Source organism: Salvelinus fontinalis, chromosome 38, assembly GCF_029448725.1.
Source record: "Salvelinus fontinalis isolate EN_2023a chromosome 38, ASM2944872v1, whole genome shotgun sequence".
Taxonomy (NCBI): Eukaryota; Metazoa; Chordata; class Actinopteri; order Salmoniformes; family Salmonidae; genus Salvelinus; species Salvelinus fontinalis.
The window spans coordinates 26,340,692-26,360,632 of record NC_074702.1 but is presented as its reverse complement, the minus strand read 5'-3'; the positions used below and the strand labels follow the sequence as shown (position 1 = coordinate 26,360,632).

The following is a 19,941-nucleotide window of genomic DNA, read 5'->3' as shown; positions in this document are numbered from 1 at the left end:
CAGGTAAATTGGTGTTCTGGGTTTCGAATATAATATTTAAACATTTACTGGATAGGTTTCAAATTGGACTCAGTGCTATCCGGGATCTTGTGACGTCCCGACTCCCCACTGAAGTGGGATTTAAAATAGTTATTAAGGTCAGGTAAGGGTTATGGTTAGGGGTTTCCCAAACTTGTTCCTGGGGACCCCAAGGGGGGCACGTTTTAGCGTTTGCCCGAGCACTACACAGTTGATTCAACTAATCATCCAGCTTTGATTATTTGAATTTCCAGTGTAGTGCTAGGGCAAATCCCAAAACGTGCACCCCTTTGGGTCCCCAGGACCAAGTTTGGGAAAAGCTGGTAGGGTAAGGACGTCCCAATAATTCCGGATAGCACTAACCATGTACAGCTCAGCTGTTACACCAAGATAACCCGTACAGCCGCCTCCAGTAGAGGGCGACTACAACAATTCGTATACAGAATGCATCATCCTTGGGACGTCAAAGAAGAGGTTACAGAAGGGGGGGCTGACCCTTTTTTGTTCCGCTGGAGAATCGTGCTTGAACGGTGAGCAGGAGCATAACAGACCGATAAGAAAGCACGGACAATCTTATCAGGCCAGGCAAAGAGCGTTCAACCCGGTGGAAAGAAGACCGACGCAAGGTATCACACAAAGAGCCGTTCAGCAGCGGTTCTTGGGTTATCAGACAGGCAGCTTTTGTCGTTACAACTGTGTGTCTGGGGGTACTGGAAGGGGTGGGGGTTTAGCGAGTACGGAGAAGACTATACGCCGAGAGGAGGGGGCTGGAAGTCTGAAACTCTTCCAGCCTGAAAGGGCCGGCGCTGTGGCCATAGAACCCTGGACTGTCTAGTGCCCGCGCGGTTAAGTGGATGGGATGGAGCCGGGACCGTCTGGCGCTGGTAGGTCTCTCTCTTTTCTCTGTCAAGGGTTGAATTGTTGCTTAACTTCAGCTATAGCAGCAGATGGTAACATGCAATTGCCCACATTTTTGAAAACGGGCGTCATATCTGGTGCAGCATTCTCTTATGCTAGCTGGCAGGCTGAAAACCCCGTCCATCACAACGATTGTGGGTCTTTTTCAACCATAGCTCATGCACTATACGAAATTACTTATCATAGCGAGAGACGGGTCTTTTGGTGCACTGACAATGTCCAGGGTCAGGGGCGGGGGCAGGGGGCCGTGGGAATCTCTGGCGTGGAGACACGAGGTACAGCCCGCCTTCACTAGTCAGCACCCCTCTCACTCACACACCCCAAATACGAGACTGTCTGTTTTGGCAGTCTGTTCTACATACATTTTTAGAATGATAGAAAAGTGCACTGATCGAAATGTTATGTATTCACACGCCACCAACATGAATCCACAATGAACTAACTCAAGTCTATGTGAACACCACAATTAGTTATGTATTTGAATACTGCAATGAGTGGCTATTGGACTTACGTTGTGATTTTTTTTTAAAATAAAAATATATTTTTTACATTTATTTAATTAACTAGGTAGGTCAGTTAAGAACCAATTATTATTTTCAATGACGGCATAGGAACAGCGGGTTAACTGCCTTGTTCAGGGGCAGAACAACAGATTTTTACCTTGTCAGCTCGGGGATTCGATCTTGCAACCTTTCGGTTACTAGTCCAACGATCTAACCACTAGCCTACCTGCCGCCCCATTATTATTATTATTATTATTTAGATTAGTACATGCTATAGAAATTAAACCACACCTCCATGGAACCTTCGGTGCCAACATTTTTACATCAAGGTCATTCCAATTTAATGTTCATATTGGGTAATGCTAGAGTTATTTACATTTTAGTAATTTAGCAGACCCTCTTATCCAGAGCGACTTACAGTTAATGTATTCATCTTAAAATAGCTAGGTGGGACATCCACATATCTTAGTCATAGTACGTACATTTTTCCTCAAAGTAGTTCTTAGCAAAGTCCATGCTAGTAGTGGTGGGGGGGGTCAAGTGTCAGTGTTAGTTCGCGAAAGGCTAGTTATGGCAAATCAAAAAGCACGTGGTGTTTCACTTTTGTTACTTAGTTAAAGTGGGCAGACAGCCATACAACTCTAAATATTATGATGGCCTGTGATATTATGATGCTGCGCTTTAGTCTGGTCTGAAGTCCAGTCTGTGCATAATCAATGGTCCCCAGGTATTAGTGTAAATCACAGTTATGTTTGCAAAAATTTACTGTCATTCAAATGGAGTAGGCCTATCGTTTGACAACTTGTTGACACTTAAGAAGTGTGGAGTTGTTTGTTTTTAGAGGGGGGGGGGACAGGACAAACACCTAATGACCACCCAGACCCGCCCATCTCCAGAAGTCTTCTTCTCTGAACAAAGCTACATATTCTTACACTAAAATGCATTATCAGAATTTTCATGGAATTTTTCCAACCTCAGTGAGGAAATATAAAAAAAACACAGGAAAATCAGGTGTTTGACTGCACTGCCCCATTTAACACTGACTCTGTCCTCAAGACTAGAGTTAAGCTACTAGAATGTTTTATACCTGTCCCTCAGGACAGCGTTTGAATACTTATCTGAACCTAAACCTATAAATAGATAACTCTTGGCTATATCACCATTCCAGACAACTATTAGACACGGGATCATCTCTGGTGATGTCAGCAGGAAATGGATGTGGGAATAGTGTGTGTAATTCCATGTTTCAATGATAAAGGAACCCGACCTAAACCAGACTCCAGGGAAAAACACACACACAGTTGACGTGGAATGGGCCCCAGTGCCAGGGAAAGACTGCTATTGTCTGGGGATGTGTGATCCCTGGCTCCACTTCTCACCATCTGCCTACACTGGGGTGGGGCGGGCTGCCGGTGACGTGTGTGTGTGTGTCTGCAATTGTCCGTGTGTGTCAGTGTGTTTAGTCTACTTTGTGTCAAGACTGTTGAGACTTATGCCGTAGGCGTAACAAACGCACCTTCAGTAGAATCTACCTAGTCTTAAGTTGTTTATCATGCCAGATTGCCAGTCTGTAGTTGGCTGCTTTTTCAAGGCCTAGTGAGCGTATACATCCTTGACTGACTGCTATGCTTGACTACAGGATTTTCAATGCTTGCCTTTCAAACCACAAGCTCTCCGCTCAGCTATAGGCCTCGCATGTGAGAGAGGTTAATGACTGGGGAGGAGGCCGCTCAGACCTAATGTGGAAACACTAACGCTGCTTCAGGATGAAAAAGGCCAAGGTCCCACACACACACACACACACACACACACAACCACTCCACCCACCACCCCTCCAGGTTTCCTGATCTCCATGACAATGCCAGTGTTGCTGTGGAGTCGCCATGGTAAGGCTGGGAATGTTGGGGGGGACCCCTGTGTTTGTGTGTGTGGTAGTGGGGGCTCTCCCTCGCCCCCCTGTCTGTGTGATGGAGGAGGAGGGCAGCTGGGGTCTTTGTTGTGATTGTGAGAGGGCTGTTCTCTGGGGAAGCAGAGGTTAATACTTGGGCTGGACGGGGCTGGGCTGGGCCCCCTCATGCAGGGAGGAAGGCAGGAGGCTCACATTTTACCAGGCCTACACCTGTTGAACTTCACATACTTGTGTTCCTCACTGCAATGCACTAGTTAGTGCACATGCAGTTTGTATTGTATTCACTCTCTGCTCAGTACCAAAGTTTCAAATTATGTTTGAAAAGAGGCTAGCAGTAGAATTCATGTCAAACGAAAACATCTCAAATGCAGACTTTTCGTCGTCTTTCCGTGACCGTTGGATTGTATACCTATGCTACTATCTCTAACTAAGGCAAATTTGTGATCGTTCCATCTCATGTAGGCTGAGGTCATTTTGATTATTTTCAATACAAAATCAAACTAGAAGCCCTTGTGAGGCTAGCCTACTCCTCTGCTAGCAGTTTCTCACCCTGCCTGCGTGTTTAAGGAAATGTCTATCTTTCTTTCAGTGTCTGTCTGGCTTGGTGTATCCAGCGTCGCCCTAATGTATTCTTTTTCTCTCTCACCCTTAATTCTCATTGAACCACCAACCACCCCTCTCCCCTTCTCTTTCGTTCACACCCTCCCTCCTCTCACCCTAATCGCTTTGTTCCCTCTCCCCCCTCTCCCGCTATTATCCCTCGTCAATATCCTCGTCTCGTGTCACCCTCTCACCCCCTCTCTCTCCCATGTACACCCATTCCTTCATTCTTTTTCCCCATATTTTGCTGCTCAAACTTTTCCTTCCTGTCCGTCTGTTGCTCTTTTCTTCCTCTCTATGTCTTCCTGTCTCTTCCTGACTCGTCATCCCACTCATGCCCCCTCTCTGCCCATCATCACATGCCCCCTCTCTGCCCATGCCCCCACTCTCTGTCCATCATTACATGCCCATGCCCCCCTCTCTCTGTCCATCATTACATGCCCATGCCCCCTATTCTCTGCCCATCATCACATGCCCATGCTCACTTTTCTTTCCTCATTACTCCATTTATTTCCTCATTTCCCATACCCACATCCCTACCGTTTCTGCCCTTGCCTAACCATCCGACACCTCTGCCCCTCCAGTGCCCATGGGGCCCTTCCCCCCACCCCTGCAGCAGGTGTTCCAGGCACCCCGCCGGCCGGGCATGGGCACGGTGGGCAAGCCCATCAAGCTGCTGGCCAACTACTTTGAGGTGGAGATCCCCAAGATGGACGTGTTCCACTACGAGGTGGACATCAAGCCTGACAAGTGCCCCCGACGGGTCAACAGGTAGAGTAACGTGACACCCTACATAGTCTCGTGTACCACACCTCGTCCCCTGGGGGAAATAGCCTGGGGATTGAGGTTACCCAACTCAACACCTGTCTCCCAGGTGTCCCCAACTATAAGTGAAGCAGTGGTCCACTTGATCGCTAACATTTCCCCAATGTTTTTAAGAACCACAGAATATGGACTGTAGAACTGAGCCATAGCCAGAACTCGGAGGACCACACTCTATGTAGAAGTCTGTAGAGGTCAAACAACTTCTCAAGATGATTCAGAGAGAGACTCACAGTTCATTAGTACACCATGACTATGACTCTCTAGTCCAGTATCCATCGTTATCTAACCAGGATATGATTAATGGTCTTCGAGAGATCCCCATTGTAGGGTGGTCTTCATTGGCCAATCCATTCCATTCATTTCAATGGTTGGCCAATTGAGCCTCCTGCGTTTCTTTCCTTTGATTTGACTGAGGATTTCAGCCTTTGTACAACCTCATAGAGTGTAACTCAACTGTTTTATATCGAACCACAACAAAAAAGCATCTCACTCTCTCTTTCACTCTCTTTTACTTGATTAACAGAAAAGCTGAGTCAAATCCGAAGTTTTACTTTGCCTGATGAAAATGTTCCATACGAAGTACACACACCGAACACATCTTAGAGCTTCCTGCTTCGTTCTTACTTACTTTTTTTTTCTCAAACAAAGGGTCCATGCAGGCATGCGAAAGGTCAACCCCACATGACCTCTCCTTTTCAAACCCGTCCACTCTACCCCCACACTTAGACGAAAGCCAAGGCACCATGTATTCAGGGGTGCTGTGGCCCCACAGCTACCTCCCTTTGTCCTAGGGATTCCCCCACGACCATGAGACCATCACCTCTCACCAGCTGTATCCTGCTTGATCCATATCCAATCGGGTCTTCCCTGCTCCCCCAAAAAACACCCATCCTAAATCCAGATTTCTGATAGGATGTTGGGTTTAATTTGGACCACTACATTTGTTGACAGATGGTAGTCTTTTGTGGTTTTGTCACCTCTGATGGCCATGATGGTGAACATGGTGTGTTTGACTCTGTGTCGCCCCCTGCAGGGAAGTGGTGGAATACATGGTGCAGCACTTCAAGCCCCAGCTCTTTGGCGACAGGAAGCCGGTGTACGACGGCAAGAAGAATATATATACAGTGCTAGCGCTTCCTATCGGAAGTGAGAAGGTAGGCATAAAGGAGAGATAAGTGTGTACTATACATTTTGAGCAAGTCCGCTTCTACTCCCGTCTGTCCATTCCATTTCTTTATCCTGTAACCCCCCCTCCCATCTCCCCTCCGCCTACACTCTCCTCCATCGCTCCATTTTCTGCTCTTGCTCATCCCCCCTCTTTCTCCCTGAAGGTGGACTTTGAGGTGACTATCCCCGGGGAGGGGAAGGATCGTATCTTCAAGGTGTCTATCCGCTTCCTGGCCACGGTGTCATGGCGTCTGCTCCAGGAGACACTGGTCAGCGGGCGCCTGCAGGTCCCCCTGGACTCTGTCCAAGCCCTGGATGTGGCCATGCGCCACCTAGCCTCCATGAGGTACGATACACTGTGTACACTAAGCACATCCACCAGTGTACACACACACACACACACACACACACACACACACACACACACACACACACACACACACACACACACACACACACACACACACACACAAATGCACACACTATGAAAGCAAGGGCAGAGAAGTGTGTAGCTAATTGCAAAGCTAGGATCTATGATGCACAAACAGTCAGAACACACAGCACACTCGCCACAGGACACACCTCTGTGTGCATGTTGTCTTCAAACTGATTGAAAGGCATATGTTTGCCTTGAGGTGTGAATATTTTGTTATTTTGGATTTAAAAAAATCTCTAATAATAGCAAGACATTCCTATCAAACTTGTTGAACAGCGATTTAGTTTTAGATTCTGTTATATTTACATATCTAGAGGAGATGACAGGAACAACAGATGCCTGATCGCTGAGAACTGTGTAAAGGTGTCACATGAACTAAATCTAATAATCAGACATTGACTTGGAGGCTTGACTAGATCAGACACAAGCTGTTGATTCATTCTGAGCTTATGTCTGCGAAGCCTTATAGGTGACACAGAATTACTGGACATTGAGTCATGCTCTGGTGCTGAGACTCAAATGAGTCATTCTCCATAATGTCATTTTTGTCATCTAGGTACACTCCGGTGGGACGATCATTCTTCTCCCCACCTGAAGGATACTACCATCCTCTGGGAGGGGGGAGAGAGGTGTGGTTTGGTTTCCATCAGTCTGTACGCCCCGCCATGTGGAAAATGATGCTCAATATTGATGGTGAGTCGGCTGAGTCCCACCAGGCAAGATATACTCGAGGGTATGAAGTCATAGACTTTGTTGCATAAAAAGTTGCATCTACATGATGGAATGGAAATCTGATCACGAGGTTATATGTTATGTTTGCTCTAAAGTTACATTCACAGTGGTCTATGATTTAACATCCGTTTTGTGTGGTGTAAAAATTCACTGCAGATCAATGCTTAGAAACAAATTCATTCTATAGTATTGGGTTGTGTTCATTAGGTACCAAATAGAAGAAAACGGACCGAAACAGGCAGGAACTAAGTGGATTTGTCCTATAAGAAACTCTCATTTTCCTTTTCCGCTGAAACATTTTCAGATATGTTTTCCCTTGCATGCCCTAGCGAACACAACCCAATGCTTAGGAATAACATAATCCTATACCACTGGGCTTCTGTCTCCGCTGCACTTCACTTCCATTCAGACTGGATGCATTACTTACTGCTCTCTCTCTCCCTCTAGTGTCGGCCACGGCCTTCTACAAAGCCCAGCCGGTGATCGAGTTCATGTGTGAAGTTCTGGACATCCGCAACATAGACGAGCAGCCCAAGACCCTGACCGACTCACAGAGGGTCCGCTTCACCAAGGAGATCAAAGGTGGGCCGTTGAACAGTGAGTGAGTACCTTCCACACGCCATGCCGCCTGCCTCTCACCAATACCCCCTCAGACGATCCCCTCACGTCACTCCCCACTCCACCACTCAGCTCACCACTCCTTCCTTCCCCACTCACTCCTTCTCCCACCACTCATTCCTTCCCCACTCACTCCTTCTCCATCACTCCTTCCTTCTCCACTCACTCCTTCTCCACTCACTCCTTCTCCACTCACTCCTTCTCCCACCACTCACTCCTTCTCCCACCACTCACTCCTTCTCCCACCACTCACTCCTTCTCCCACCACTCACTCCTTCTCCCACCACTCTTTCCTTCCCCACTCATTCCTTCTCCACTCACTCCTTCTCCCACCACTCATTCCTTCCCCACTCACTCCTTCTCCCACCACTCATTCCTTCTCCATCACTCATTCCTTCCCCACTCACTCCTTCTCCCACCACTCACTCCTTCTCCCACCACTCACTCCTTCTCCATCACTCCTTCCTTCCCCACTCACTCCTTCTCCCACCACTCACTCCTTCTCCACTCACTCCTTCTCCCACCACTCACTCCTTCTCCCACCACTCACTCCTTCTCCCACCACTCACTCCTTCTCCCACCACTCACTCCTTCTCCCACCACTCACTCCTTCTCCCACCACTCACTCCTTCTCCCACCACTCACTCCTTCTCCCACCACTCACTCCTTCTCCCACCACTCACTCCTTCTCCCACCACTCACTCCTTCTCCCACCACTCACTCCTTCTCCCACCACTCACTCCTTCTCCCACCACTCACTCCTTCTCCCACCACTCACTCCTTCTCCCACCACTCACTCCTTCTCCCACCACTCACTCCTTCTCCCACCACTCACTCCTTCTCCCACCACTCACTCCTTCTCCCACCACTCACTCCTTCTCCCACCACTCACTCCTTCTCCCACCACTCCTTCCTTCCCCACTCATTCCTTCTCCCACCACTCACTCCTTCTCCCACCACTCACTCCTTCTCCCACCACTCATTCCTTCCCCACTCACTCCTTCTCCCACCACTCACTCCTTCTCCCACCACTCACTCCTTCCCCACTCACTCCTTCTCCCACCACTCACTCCTTCTCCATCACTCCTTCCTTCCCCACTCACTCCTTCTCCATCACTCATTCCTTCCCCACTCACTCCTTCTCCCACCACTCACTCCTTCTCCCATCACTCCACTCATACACCACTCACTTCACTCATTCTCTTATCTTATCTTCTGACTCACTCACTCACTCCTCCATTTCCTTTTCTCCGCCTTCTCTTTGACGTTCATCCTAATGCATCCTTCTCTCCACCACGCCCCCTGTTATTTTCTACCCCAGGAGTCTCCCCAGAATGTTTTCAATTTCTATAAAACAGCGTGATTGAAAGCACTATTATACGTTTTGTATGAGTTTTCCTAAAGAAATACATTTGAAAGGCCACATGATGGCGCTAAAGAGTAAAGCGTGAACGACTGAAAGACTGGTGCAGCAGCGCCTCTGTGCACACAGCCTATGGGGAGAACTCTGATGTCCTTCCCTTCTCCTCCACCCTCTGCCCATCTACGTCTGTCCCCGTGTCGTCACTACTGCTGGCTCTTATCTTTGTGTGTGTCTGTGCCCTGCTGTCGGTGGGCGTTACCAGGTCTGAAGGTGGAGGTGACCCACTGCGGTCAGATGAAGAGGAAGTACCGCGTCTGCAACGTCACGCGACGCCCCGCCAGCCACCAGACGTGAGTAGCGTCACACGGTTGACCCTACTGATGCTCCCCGGAGAAGGGATGTTTTGGGTAGATGATATGTCTGAGAGAATTCCAATAAAAGTCATGACCCATAAATCACCTGTGTCAGTTGGGATATTGGACTTTGGGATTCTGAGTACAGATATGGTCTGTGACAAGGATGGATGTTTTTTTTATTATCCACATTTTTTTCTAGCATTTAGCGAAGACACCAGTGGGTTTTCTCGAGGCGCTTGCATCAATGTGAGGCATGGGGTGACTATTCTCAGGTAGCTGTGTTAACACCTTTATCACACATTCCCTACCAGATTTCCCCTGCAGCTTGAGAGTGGACAGACAGTAGAATGTACGGTAGCTCAGTACTTCAAGCAGAAGTACAATCTGCAGCTCAAGTATCCCCACCTGCCCTGCCTCCAGGTGGGACAGGAGCAGAAGCACACCTACCTGCCCCTGGAGGTGAGAAACATTCAATCCAATCCAGTTGCTTTCTGTACTTGAGAAGGAAATTCCTGCTTATATAATATGCTCAATGGTTTTTGGTTTTGTGTCCCTGCAGGTGTGTAACATAGTAGCAGGGCAGCGCTGCATCAAGAAACTGACAGATAATCAGACGTCCACTATGATCAAAGCCACGGCTCGCTCTGCACCTGACAGACAGGAGGAGATCAGCCGGCTGGTGAGTCAGTGGTGTCGCCTGGTGGCTGGAGGCTGCAATGCGAAACTACCAGCTATGAGCATGAGAATTGGCATTAATGAATTTAACAGACCATCCAACACAGATGAACACATACTACTACTAGACTTGAGGGAAAAGACTGTACATAGTAAATTACTTCCTATTATTTTCTCCACAGATTAGATGTGAATTAACAGCACAGCATTGTGCAGTGTGAATGTGACACGAGAGAATGAATAACACATATCCTATCTGTTGTCCCCGTCTGTCCACAGATGAAAAATGCCAACTTTAACCTGGACCCGTACATCCAGGAGTTTGGGATCAAGGTGAAGGATGAGATGGCAGAGGTGACGGGAAGGGTGCTGCCTGCCCCTATCCTACAGTATGGAGGACGGGTAAGAGACATCACGCTTCTAGTACAGCCACATTAAGCATCCTTTCAATTCTGTGTACTTAGTGCAACAAAAAAATATGCTGTGTACTTGGTCCAGCAGGCTAAATGGAGGAGTAATTAATTTGCTACTCGCATTGGACTCAGTTTTTTTTTTTAGCACAATTTACTGTCCAGATATATACACACTACCGTTCAAAAGTTTGGGGTCACTTAGAAATGTCGTTGTTTTTTAAAGAAAAGCAAAAAAAAAATTGTCCATTTTTAAAATAACATCAAATTGATCAGAAATACGGTGTAAACATTGTTAATGTTGTCAATGACGGAATATTCATATTCAACGGAATATCTACATAGGCGTACAGAGACCCATTATCAGCAACCATCACTCCTGTGTTCCAATGGCATGTTGTGTTAGCTAATCCAAGTTTATAATTTTAAAAGGCTAATTGATCATTAGAAAACCCTTTTGCAATTATGTTAGCACAGCTGAAAACTGTTGTTCTAATTAAAGAATCAATAAAACTGGCCTTCTTTAGACTAATTGAGTATCTGGAGCATCACTATTTGTGGGTTTAATTACAGGCTCAAAATGGCCATAAACAAAGACTTTCTTATGAAACTCGTCAGTCTATTCTTGTTCTGAGAAATGAAGGCTATTCCATGCGAGAAATTGCCAAGAAACTGAAGATTTCGTACAACACGGTGTACTACTACCCTTCAGAGAACAGCGCAAACTGGCTCTAACCAGAATAGAAAGAGGAGTGGGAGGCCCCGGTGCACAACGTGCCATTGGAACACAGGAGTGATGGTTGCTGATAATGCGCCTCTGTACGCCTATGTAGATATTCCATTAAAAATCAGCCATTTCCAGCTACAATAGTCAGTGACAACATTAACAATGTCTACACTGTATTTCTGATCAATTTGATGTTATTTTAATGGACCGAAAATGTGCTTTTCTTTCAAAAACAAGGACATTTTCTAAGTGACCCCAAACTTTTGAACAGTAGTGTATATGACAGTAACAGCAGGAGTAGCCCACACAGCTACTCACCAGTAGGCTATAGAGTGGTGAGGAGGACTTCACCATTCATTTTCTGGATTCATGTTCACTCAAACATCGTTTTTTAAGATTTGTTTTACGATTGACAGTTACTGCTGATTTCGGGATTGTATATCGATTCGTTTTCCTTAAATATGTCATCTGACGTATTCGTTTTAGTCTCTGAATTGTTTAATCAAACTTTTCGCTGCCATTTCCTGATATCAGGGTATAAATTAATTCATCTCCTGAATTAATGTCGTGTGCATGTGCGCCCAGCTATATCCTGTTAGTTTTCGCCCTCATTGCCAAACTTCATAAATACTGTGCCCTCAACTTAAGAAATTCGCTGGAAAGAAATTTGAGAAAAAAAGACAATTATTTATTGTGTTGTTGAATAGTCATGGCTGGTTCGATCTGCCGTAAGACAACTGTGGTGAAGTATATCATTTCTACTTAACGCGGATCCAAGTTCAGTTTTGAGATCCACCGGCGTCATTGGTGTAGGTTTAGCTGGACGTTTCTGACAGGTCTTGGAACTGTGACAACGGGTAGCCTTTCCCCGCTTTGCTTGAGGGGATATGTAGTGATTTTGCCAACACAGCCATGTACACAGTCTTGTACCTTTAACCTTTTTATAAACTGAATACTGTTGATTTAAATCAGACCTTATTAGTTTTATGAGTAATCCAGGAATGCCACAAGTTAATTGACACGGGAAAACCCAAGAAAATAGCAACTCGACAGAGCACCAACGGCTACGATGAATGACTAAATTACTTCCGGACACAAAGGGTCCACAGAGTTCCTGCTCACCACTCTATATCAAACCAGGCTTCAGAAGTCAGTCCCCACTACAGTAGTTAGGGATTTCACAGAGTGCAAACAGCCCTGACATTGATCTGGTTCTGAAGCTTTTGTCTCCCACCTGTTCCACCTCACAGAACCGGGCCATCGCCACGCCCAACCAAGGGGTGTGGGACATGAGGGGCAAGCAGTTCTACAACGGTATTGAGATCAAGGTGTGGGCCATCGCCTGCTTCGCCCCCCAGAAACAGTGTCGGGAGGAGGTGCTCAAGTAAGTACCCTTCTGGGAGTCGGGTTAGTGTGGGTATCTTCAGGCATCGTATTAGAGATTCCTGTCAGTGCAACAATATTTATCTAAAGATAACATATTTGCTTTTCTAGGTAGTTTTGTGTGTTAGAATAGTGTTATTTGTTTTATATTTCAAGATTTACTTGCTGTGGTATGTATGGGTTGTGTTCATTAGTGCACACTATGGGAAACGTTCTAAAATGTTTTGCAATTGGATATGAGCATTCTGTTGGAGAAATCCAGATAATACATCCCTGTTTCAGTCCACTGTCTTCCGTTTGGTGCTTAATAAACACAGTCCTGGACTCCGCAGAAAGCACCACCATGTGAACCAGGTTCCTTTCCTAACAAAAAATGTTCACCACTCCTCAGGAACTTCACAGACCAGCTGCGTAAGATCTCCAAGGATGCTGGGATGCCCATCCAGGGTCAGCCGTGTTTCTGTAAATACGCCCAGGGAGCCGACAGTGTGGAGCCTATGTTCAGGCACCTGAAGAACACCTACTCTGGACTGCAACTTATCATCGTCATCCTGCCTGGAAAGACCCCAGTCTACGGTAAGATTGGCCTTATTCATGCTGAGTTTGAGTTGATCTATTCTTGTTCACAGAAAAAACTGAAGAAATGCAGGATTTACATGACTAATAATTGCATATAATTTCAAATGCATAACACATACGTGACATAGAATATTGAACAATTGAAAATATTACTGGACATTTTTCATAAATCAGTGTAGGTAGATGATGGGGAGGAGACCGGTTAAAGAAGGATTTTTAAGCCTTAATGCCTTGTATGCCTTGTATGTGTGCTGTTCAGTGTGAATGAGCAAGACAAAAGAGTTCCTTTGAACGGGGTATGGTAGTAGGTGTCAGGCGTGCCGGTTTGTGTCAAGAACTGCAAAGCTGCTGGGTTTTCCATGCTCAGCACTTTACATTTTTTTTATTTAAAAATAAATAATGTATTTGACCATTTAAAAAGAAAACAAGCACACACAAAACTTGAAAAAATCATACGTGCACATGAGTAAAATCATGGAGGATAACACACAAAGTCTGGGACTTATTTCCATTGTGGTCCTCTTGACACAAGATAGCTAGGCAAGATCGAACACTGTTGAACGCAGTATGACAGCAAGATAATAAAACAAATAAGATCTATCTCATCATTGCAGTTACTTTCCCGTGTGTATCAAGAATGGTCCACCACCGAAAAGACATCCAGCCATCTCGATATTAGGAAGGTGTTCTTCATGTTTTGTACTTCGTGTATAATAGCTTCCGTTTAGCATTTATGGATCTGTACTTAATTTCTACCTGTTACTGGTCCTGTGTAGCGGAGGTGAAGAGGGTGGGAGACACTCTCCTAGGAATGGCCACTCAGTGTGTCCAGGTGAAGAACGTGGTGAAGACGTCTCCCCAGACCCTCTCCAACCTCTGCCTCAAGATCAACGTCAAGCTAGGGGGAATCAACAATATCCTGGTGCCCCACCAACGGTAAACTTTCACCAACTCTCTCCACTGGGTTGGGTTCATTATGGCATGCAAAGTCCCTTCCTCTGTCAGTTCGTTTTGTTGCGTTTGGTACCTAATGGAAACGAACTTGGTCTTAATGTGCTCTGGGTGAAAACGCATTCATGTATATGAGCACTCTTTAAAATCAGACATTTGTCCCTTCTCCCTTCCTGTCTCACAGGTCAGCAGTGTTCCAGGAGCCTGTCATCTTCCTGGGGGCCGATGTAACACACCCCCCTGCTGGAGATGGGAAGAAACCCTCCATTACCGCTGTAGGCTGCTTCTCCAATACTACCACTACACCATGTTAACACAAATTATTATGTATTTAGAGTACATCACATTTTAAGAGGGATGGATGAGGAAGAGAAGAAGAGGTGGAGAAGGGGAAGAGAATGGCTCAGCACTGACTCAGACAGGGAAGAAATGACGTCACCCAGATCCTCGCAACCCGGGCATGGCTGTGGTTGGCTGTGTGGTTGCCAAGCGATCATGACAGGCTGTTGAGTCACACAGCCCTCTGTGTGCCTCTGTATGTGCTTCTGTGGGTGTGTGTCTGCGCTTACAGAGGCGGTCAGGAAGGATGACCATTTTTCTCACAATAACAAGGCGTAAGGCTACAAGGTTACTGTTATAGATACTGACGACACAGAGCTTCCCACACCGCCTATCCTGTGCCTCTAGAGGATGCTAGTGCTCACGTTGTATCATTGGCTAGAGGTGAATCATAGAACACTGAATTAAATATTTATGTTTTGGGTTGTATTTTTCAGCTCATCTCTGTATTTTCTAAGTTTTTGCTTTTTAGGAGTGGTTTCTGAGTTTTGGGCCAGGATTCATAAAGAGTCTGAGTAGTAGTGCTGATATAGGATCAGTTGCCTTTTGGCTAATAGTAAATAAGATTACGTGGACAGGGGGAACCAGATCATAGATCATCACTCTTACTCTGAGATGCTTTCTGAATACAGGCCCTAGTCTGTGTCTGTATGGATAGTCCCCTCATTTCTCTTTTATTCTCATCCCTCCTATTTTTTTTTACAATTTTCTCTCCCTCCAGGTGGTAGGCAGTATGGACGCCCACCCCAGCAGGTACTGTGCCACAGTCAGGGTCCAGAGGCCCAGGCAGGAGATTATCGAAGACCTTTCTTACATGGTGCGAGAGCTGCTGATCCAGTTCTACAAGTCGACCCGCTTCAAGCCGACCAGGATCATCTTCTACAGGGACGGAGTGCCTGAGGGGCAGCTGCCACAGGTACTTACTGGTCTCTGTCGCTGGGGGTTATATATGGTTGTCAATAGAGATGGGGATCCATTTTTCATTATTTATAAGTGACAGTGTTGGATTGGCCAGATCACTATATTTTCCATCACTTTGACCAATAGGCCTAGTAGTTTATAGCAGTAAAATAATGGTACGTAGTTCATCTCTGAATAAGTATGATTTGATGTAGTATAGCGTGACAATAATACACAATACTGGGAAGAGTTATAGAAAGAGAGGAGCAATGCAACTACCTCTAAAGATATAATTTGGACAGATAACGAGTAAATTATATATATTTTTTGCATAGATACTCCACTATGAGCTTCTGGCCATCAGGGATGCGTGCATCAAGCTGGAGAAAGACTACCAGCCTGGTATCACCTACATCGTGGTCCAGAAGCGCCACCACACACGCCTCTTCTGTGCCGACAAGTCTGAGAGAGTGAGTCAACAGTCAGAGCTATACTAACCATAACTATATCATGCTTTATAGGTTTCACTCTAGAACAGGGGTCTCAAACTATCGGCACGCGGGACAATTGCGGCCTGTGAGCTTATTTGATGTGGTCTGCGGTTGTAATGTTAGGATAAGCGTTTGTAATGAAATATCGTTGTCCTGTATTGTCTTTTTCTGTAGATCGGGAAGAGTGGTAACATTCCTGCAGGGACCACAGTGGACACCAGCATCACTCACCCGTTTGAGTTTGACTTCTACCTTTGCAGTCACGCGGGTATACAGGTGAGTGGGGAGGAGCTTCCTGCTGCTGTCCAGCTGTGTTTGTCTAACCTGAGACATTCTAAACCTCTTGGCTCTTGAGTCACAAACAGCTCTTTAATGCTCCTTTGTGGCTCCATGGCTATTTAATTTGTATACTTTTATTTTATTATTTATTTAACCATAGAAATCACATTGAGAGTTACATCTCCAACAAAGCAGCATGCATATATTTACACGATACACAACATAAAACATAACAATGAATGTAAGTTAAAACAGTGCATATGAAAAACTTTAAAAGAGCAGGTTTAAAAACATATAGTTAGGGCCCTGTGATTGGCACAATCATGTGACATAGCAATATTTGATTCTGTATTTTAAGCCTTATTCAGGAATGAGAATTACACCAAAGATTAAACAATTGTCTGAGGATGATGCTGGACCATCTGACAGGACAAGGGAACAGTTTGAAGTTAAAGCTTTAAACAAAGGGTTCAAATCCAGGCAACACAGGGCCCTAATACTAGTTATTCATGTTTTCAAGTTATCCTCCCCCTCTTGAGTGTTGAAATGGTCTGCCCACTCTGCAGGGGACTAGTCGGCCCTCGCATTACTACGTCCTGTGGGACGACAATCGTTTCACCGCAGACGAGCTGCAAATCCTCACCTACCAGCTGTGCCACACCTACGTGCGCTGTACCCGCTCCGTCTCCATCCCCGCGCCAGCCTACTACGCCCGCCTCGTGGCCTTCCGTGCCCGCTACCATCTGGTGGACAAGGAGCACGACAGGTGAGCATGGTGGTCTAGTTAACGTTTAAAGGGACATTCCACTTAAATCTGTTGTCAGATGTTTAAGATTTCAAATGTAGTCTAATGTTATGATGAATTCAAGTTCCATGCCATCCGTTGTGTAGATCCAGCTGTATGCCTCAACCTAAAATGAATGAAGAAGATAAGCACCATATCATTTCCAGATCCTATTCGGTACTTATTGCGTCCTGTGTCTTTCTGTCCTTACTGTAGTGGGGAGGGCAGCCATGTCTCTGGGCAGAGTAACGGTCGGGACCCCCAGGCTCTGGCCAAGGCGGTGCAGATTCACCACGACACGCTGAGGACCATGTACTTCGCATGAGCACCACCCCACACCACCATCACCACCACTGTCCTTAAGACTCACCATCCCTCGGTGAGGGACCCGGGAGCCCACTGGAAGCCTTCCACCTCTCCTCCTCCCTCCATGGCTGTGACCACCCACACACTCCACATAACCTCTCTTGACTGACCCACCACAGCCAAACCACCCCAGTACCAGAACTATACATCCCTCACCTGATCAACCCAGGCAGACTCTGCAGCGTCCTGCACAACGGTTATTATTATCATTGTTGATATTATTAAGTGTTTATTTGTATTTACTTTACCAGGATTGTGTGTTTTTATGTTGACTTTTTAAAAAAGAAGGGGGGGGGGGGGTATTATTGTATGCGACCTTCCACACTCCTATGTATGCAATACGGAGGGGAGGAAAACGGGCGCTGAGCTGCCCCGAGACTTTTGACTGCCACCACAATGCTGCCTCTTACCTATCCGCATGGCGGATGCCAGTGTTCTGTTCCAAGCCCTGGTACAACAGGAGTCATGGGACCCCTGGGCGAGGGAAGGGCGACAAAGGACACACTTATAATCGTTTACATTTTTTTTTATCATGAACTCCATTCTTATGTTGCGGTTGTATTTTTTTATGGCCTTGAGGCGCGCTACGGGACGTATGGTACTTTAGCACTTAGCACTTAGAGATTAGCATGTAGTCAATGCCGCCCACCCTGCACCTAATATGAAGTGTCTGTGTGAGGCTAGCCCTCTGCTCGTAATAGTGGAAATAGAGCAGAGATAGTAAGAGCAGGTGTATTATATCGTAGATACATGAGACTTAAGTCCTTCACTGTATCTGCGCAGGTTGGGGAGTCTCCTCTTAAAATTAGCCAGTAGAGAGAGGCCAATGTAGAAGTTAGAGGGACCATTGCATTGAGTGTATTGAAAATACTTGAATATACTCACACCCCATGCACCTAAACCAGCATTAATATTATTAACCAGCCTAATGTGATGCCTATCAATGGAAAAGGGGCACTTATGTAAACAGGAAGATAATCTTTGTGTCAGAATGCATTTACTCTGCGAAAGGGATTACGAGGCACTTTCTTTACCTGATTGGTTTATGTTACTTCAGAATGGGGAGATTTGTCTTCCCTCAGCCTTCACACACAGGTCTACACCCCCTACATCTACCTACATAATACATATTCTCACACCTACAACCTCTCTAAGCTTGCTGAACCAAGAGTAACAGTAGCAATACAAGGTCTTTATCTTGTCTTGTGGGCCAGAGAACACTGAATGAAAAGTGTTTCTCCCTCACTTTTAGCACTTGACCTTGGCTATATGATCATTCAACACATTCTAGCTACACATTCCAACCTATGTCAATGGGGACGACGTACACACCAATACACTACGTTGACATACACCTACACACACACACTGTACGCACACATAGCGCCTCTTTTTTTAAACATTTTGTACATAGCTTGTCCTACCTACAAACATCGACCACAGCGTCGATCAACACAAGCACACTCATGCCCCCTCACATTCTCCTACTGAGTGTGTACCGAGCTGCCTCCACGCATGCACTTGCCCCCCTTAAAACCCCCACATGAATACTTACCCCCTCCTTCCAACACCAACACCCTTTTTCCCCCTATCCATTCCCCGCTCAACCCTCTGCCTCAGCTCCCCTCCTCCCAGCCTAGTGTATGATCCCCCATTGGTGCGCTGTGTGCATGGACAACACAGATAGGGGTTTGCTACACAGGTTATTGGGGGGTACTTACTCAATATGCCCTGCCTTCACTTCTGATCACTTTCTGACTTTATGAAACGCATGTAACACATTTTTATTATGACTGGATATTCTGAGCCACCTTCTTTCTGTTTTCCTAGAGATAGGAGCTTATTACGCTCACTTTTGCCTGTCAGTCATAGCTTCAGTTGTGTAAACGGTGAACTGAAAGGCTGTTTTCGGTATTGTTGTGATGAGTAGTGTCAGAGTGTATCCTCAAGGGGGTACTATGCGAAAAGTAGTCTGACAACTTTCACTTCTTGGCCTTCAAGCGCCACCAATCATGTCTGATGGGTGGTAGAGCACCTTTTATTTTGGAAGGGAATGACGATAGAGATTTAATGATATGCCAATTTTTGGGGGATTCATGTTTATGGACTTACGCACTCAAAATGCTTTTGTACACCATTTTACTGACCCCACGTGTCCAAGGTGATTTGTATATAACCTGTAATGAATTTGGGCTTACCAATGTAGCGGGGCCTTTGCAGTTGGGGTTAGTCCCCGGCCCCTCTGTGTTCAAATTCAGCTTGGGTAAGCCCAGCAACACTGATCCAGATGCAGTTCTTATCTTCACTCACTGAAGACACAAAGCACCTTGCAACAGGGGAGAACATGGAATTACCCTGGGGAAAGCATCATGAGGACACAAGCGAATCCGCTCCACCCAGCCTCACTGACTAAGCAATATAAAAGCCACTGATCAAGAACAGTCCTTGTCATAGCACTTCTCAATTGGTTGAATGAAAGGACATGGAAGCAACTTATTTTGGCTCTGTATGATGTAATAGTATGGGGACTCTGTTGGGGAGGGCTATTTTTTAAAGAAAATACATTTGTTTTTTTATTACTCTTGTTGATTTTTGTTGCATACAGACAAACG

At 45.9% G+C, this 19,941-nt stretch overlaps 1 protein-coding gene across 5 annotated transcripts; it reads left to right on the top strand.

Annotated features, from left to right (window-relative positions):
• The first annotated feature begins 483 nt into the window (after window positions 1-483).
• On the top strand, window positions 484-19,908 carry LOC129837768 (protein argonaute-1). 5 transcript variants are annotated; one of them, XM_055904203.1, is made up of 19 exons: window positions 484-902; window positions 4,533-4,719; window positions 5,807-5,927; window positions 6,105-6,286; window positions 6,933-7,069; window positions 7,556-7,690; window positions 9,352-9,439; window positions 9,757-9,904; window positions 10,005-10,124; window positions 10,400-10,522; window positions 12,508-12,641; window positions 13,032-13,216; window positions 13,996-14,155; window positions 14,355-14,445; window positions 15,231-15,425; window positions 15,745-15,879; window positions 16,075-16,176; window positions 16,746-16,945; window positions 17,180-19,908. In XM_055904203.1, the coding sequence occupies exons 1-19, from the start codon at window positions 878-880 to the stop codon at window positions 17,286-17,288; spliced, it is 2,577 nt and encodes an 858-aa protein (XP_055760178.1). In that variant the 5' UTR covers window positions 484-877; the 3' UTR covers window positions 17,289-19,908. The 5 variants fall into 5 exon arrangements, with proteins under 5 accessions (XP_055760178.1, XP_055760177.1, XP_055760176.1 ...); XM_055904202.1 differs by having other exon boundaries at window positions 17,177-19,908; XM_055904201.1 differs by having other exon boundaries at window positions 7,556-7,705; window positions 17,177-19,908.
• The last annotated feature ends 33 nt before the right edge of the window (window positions 19,909-19,941 follow it).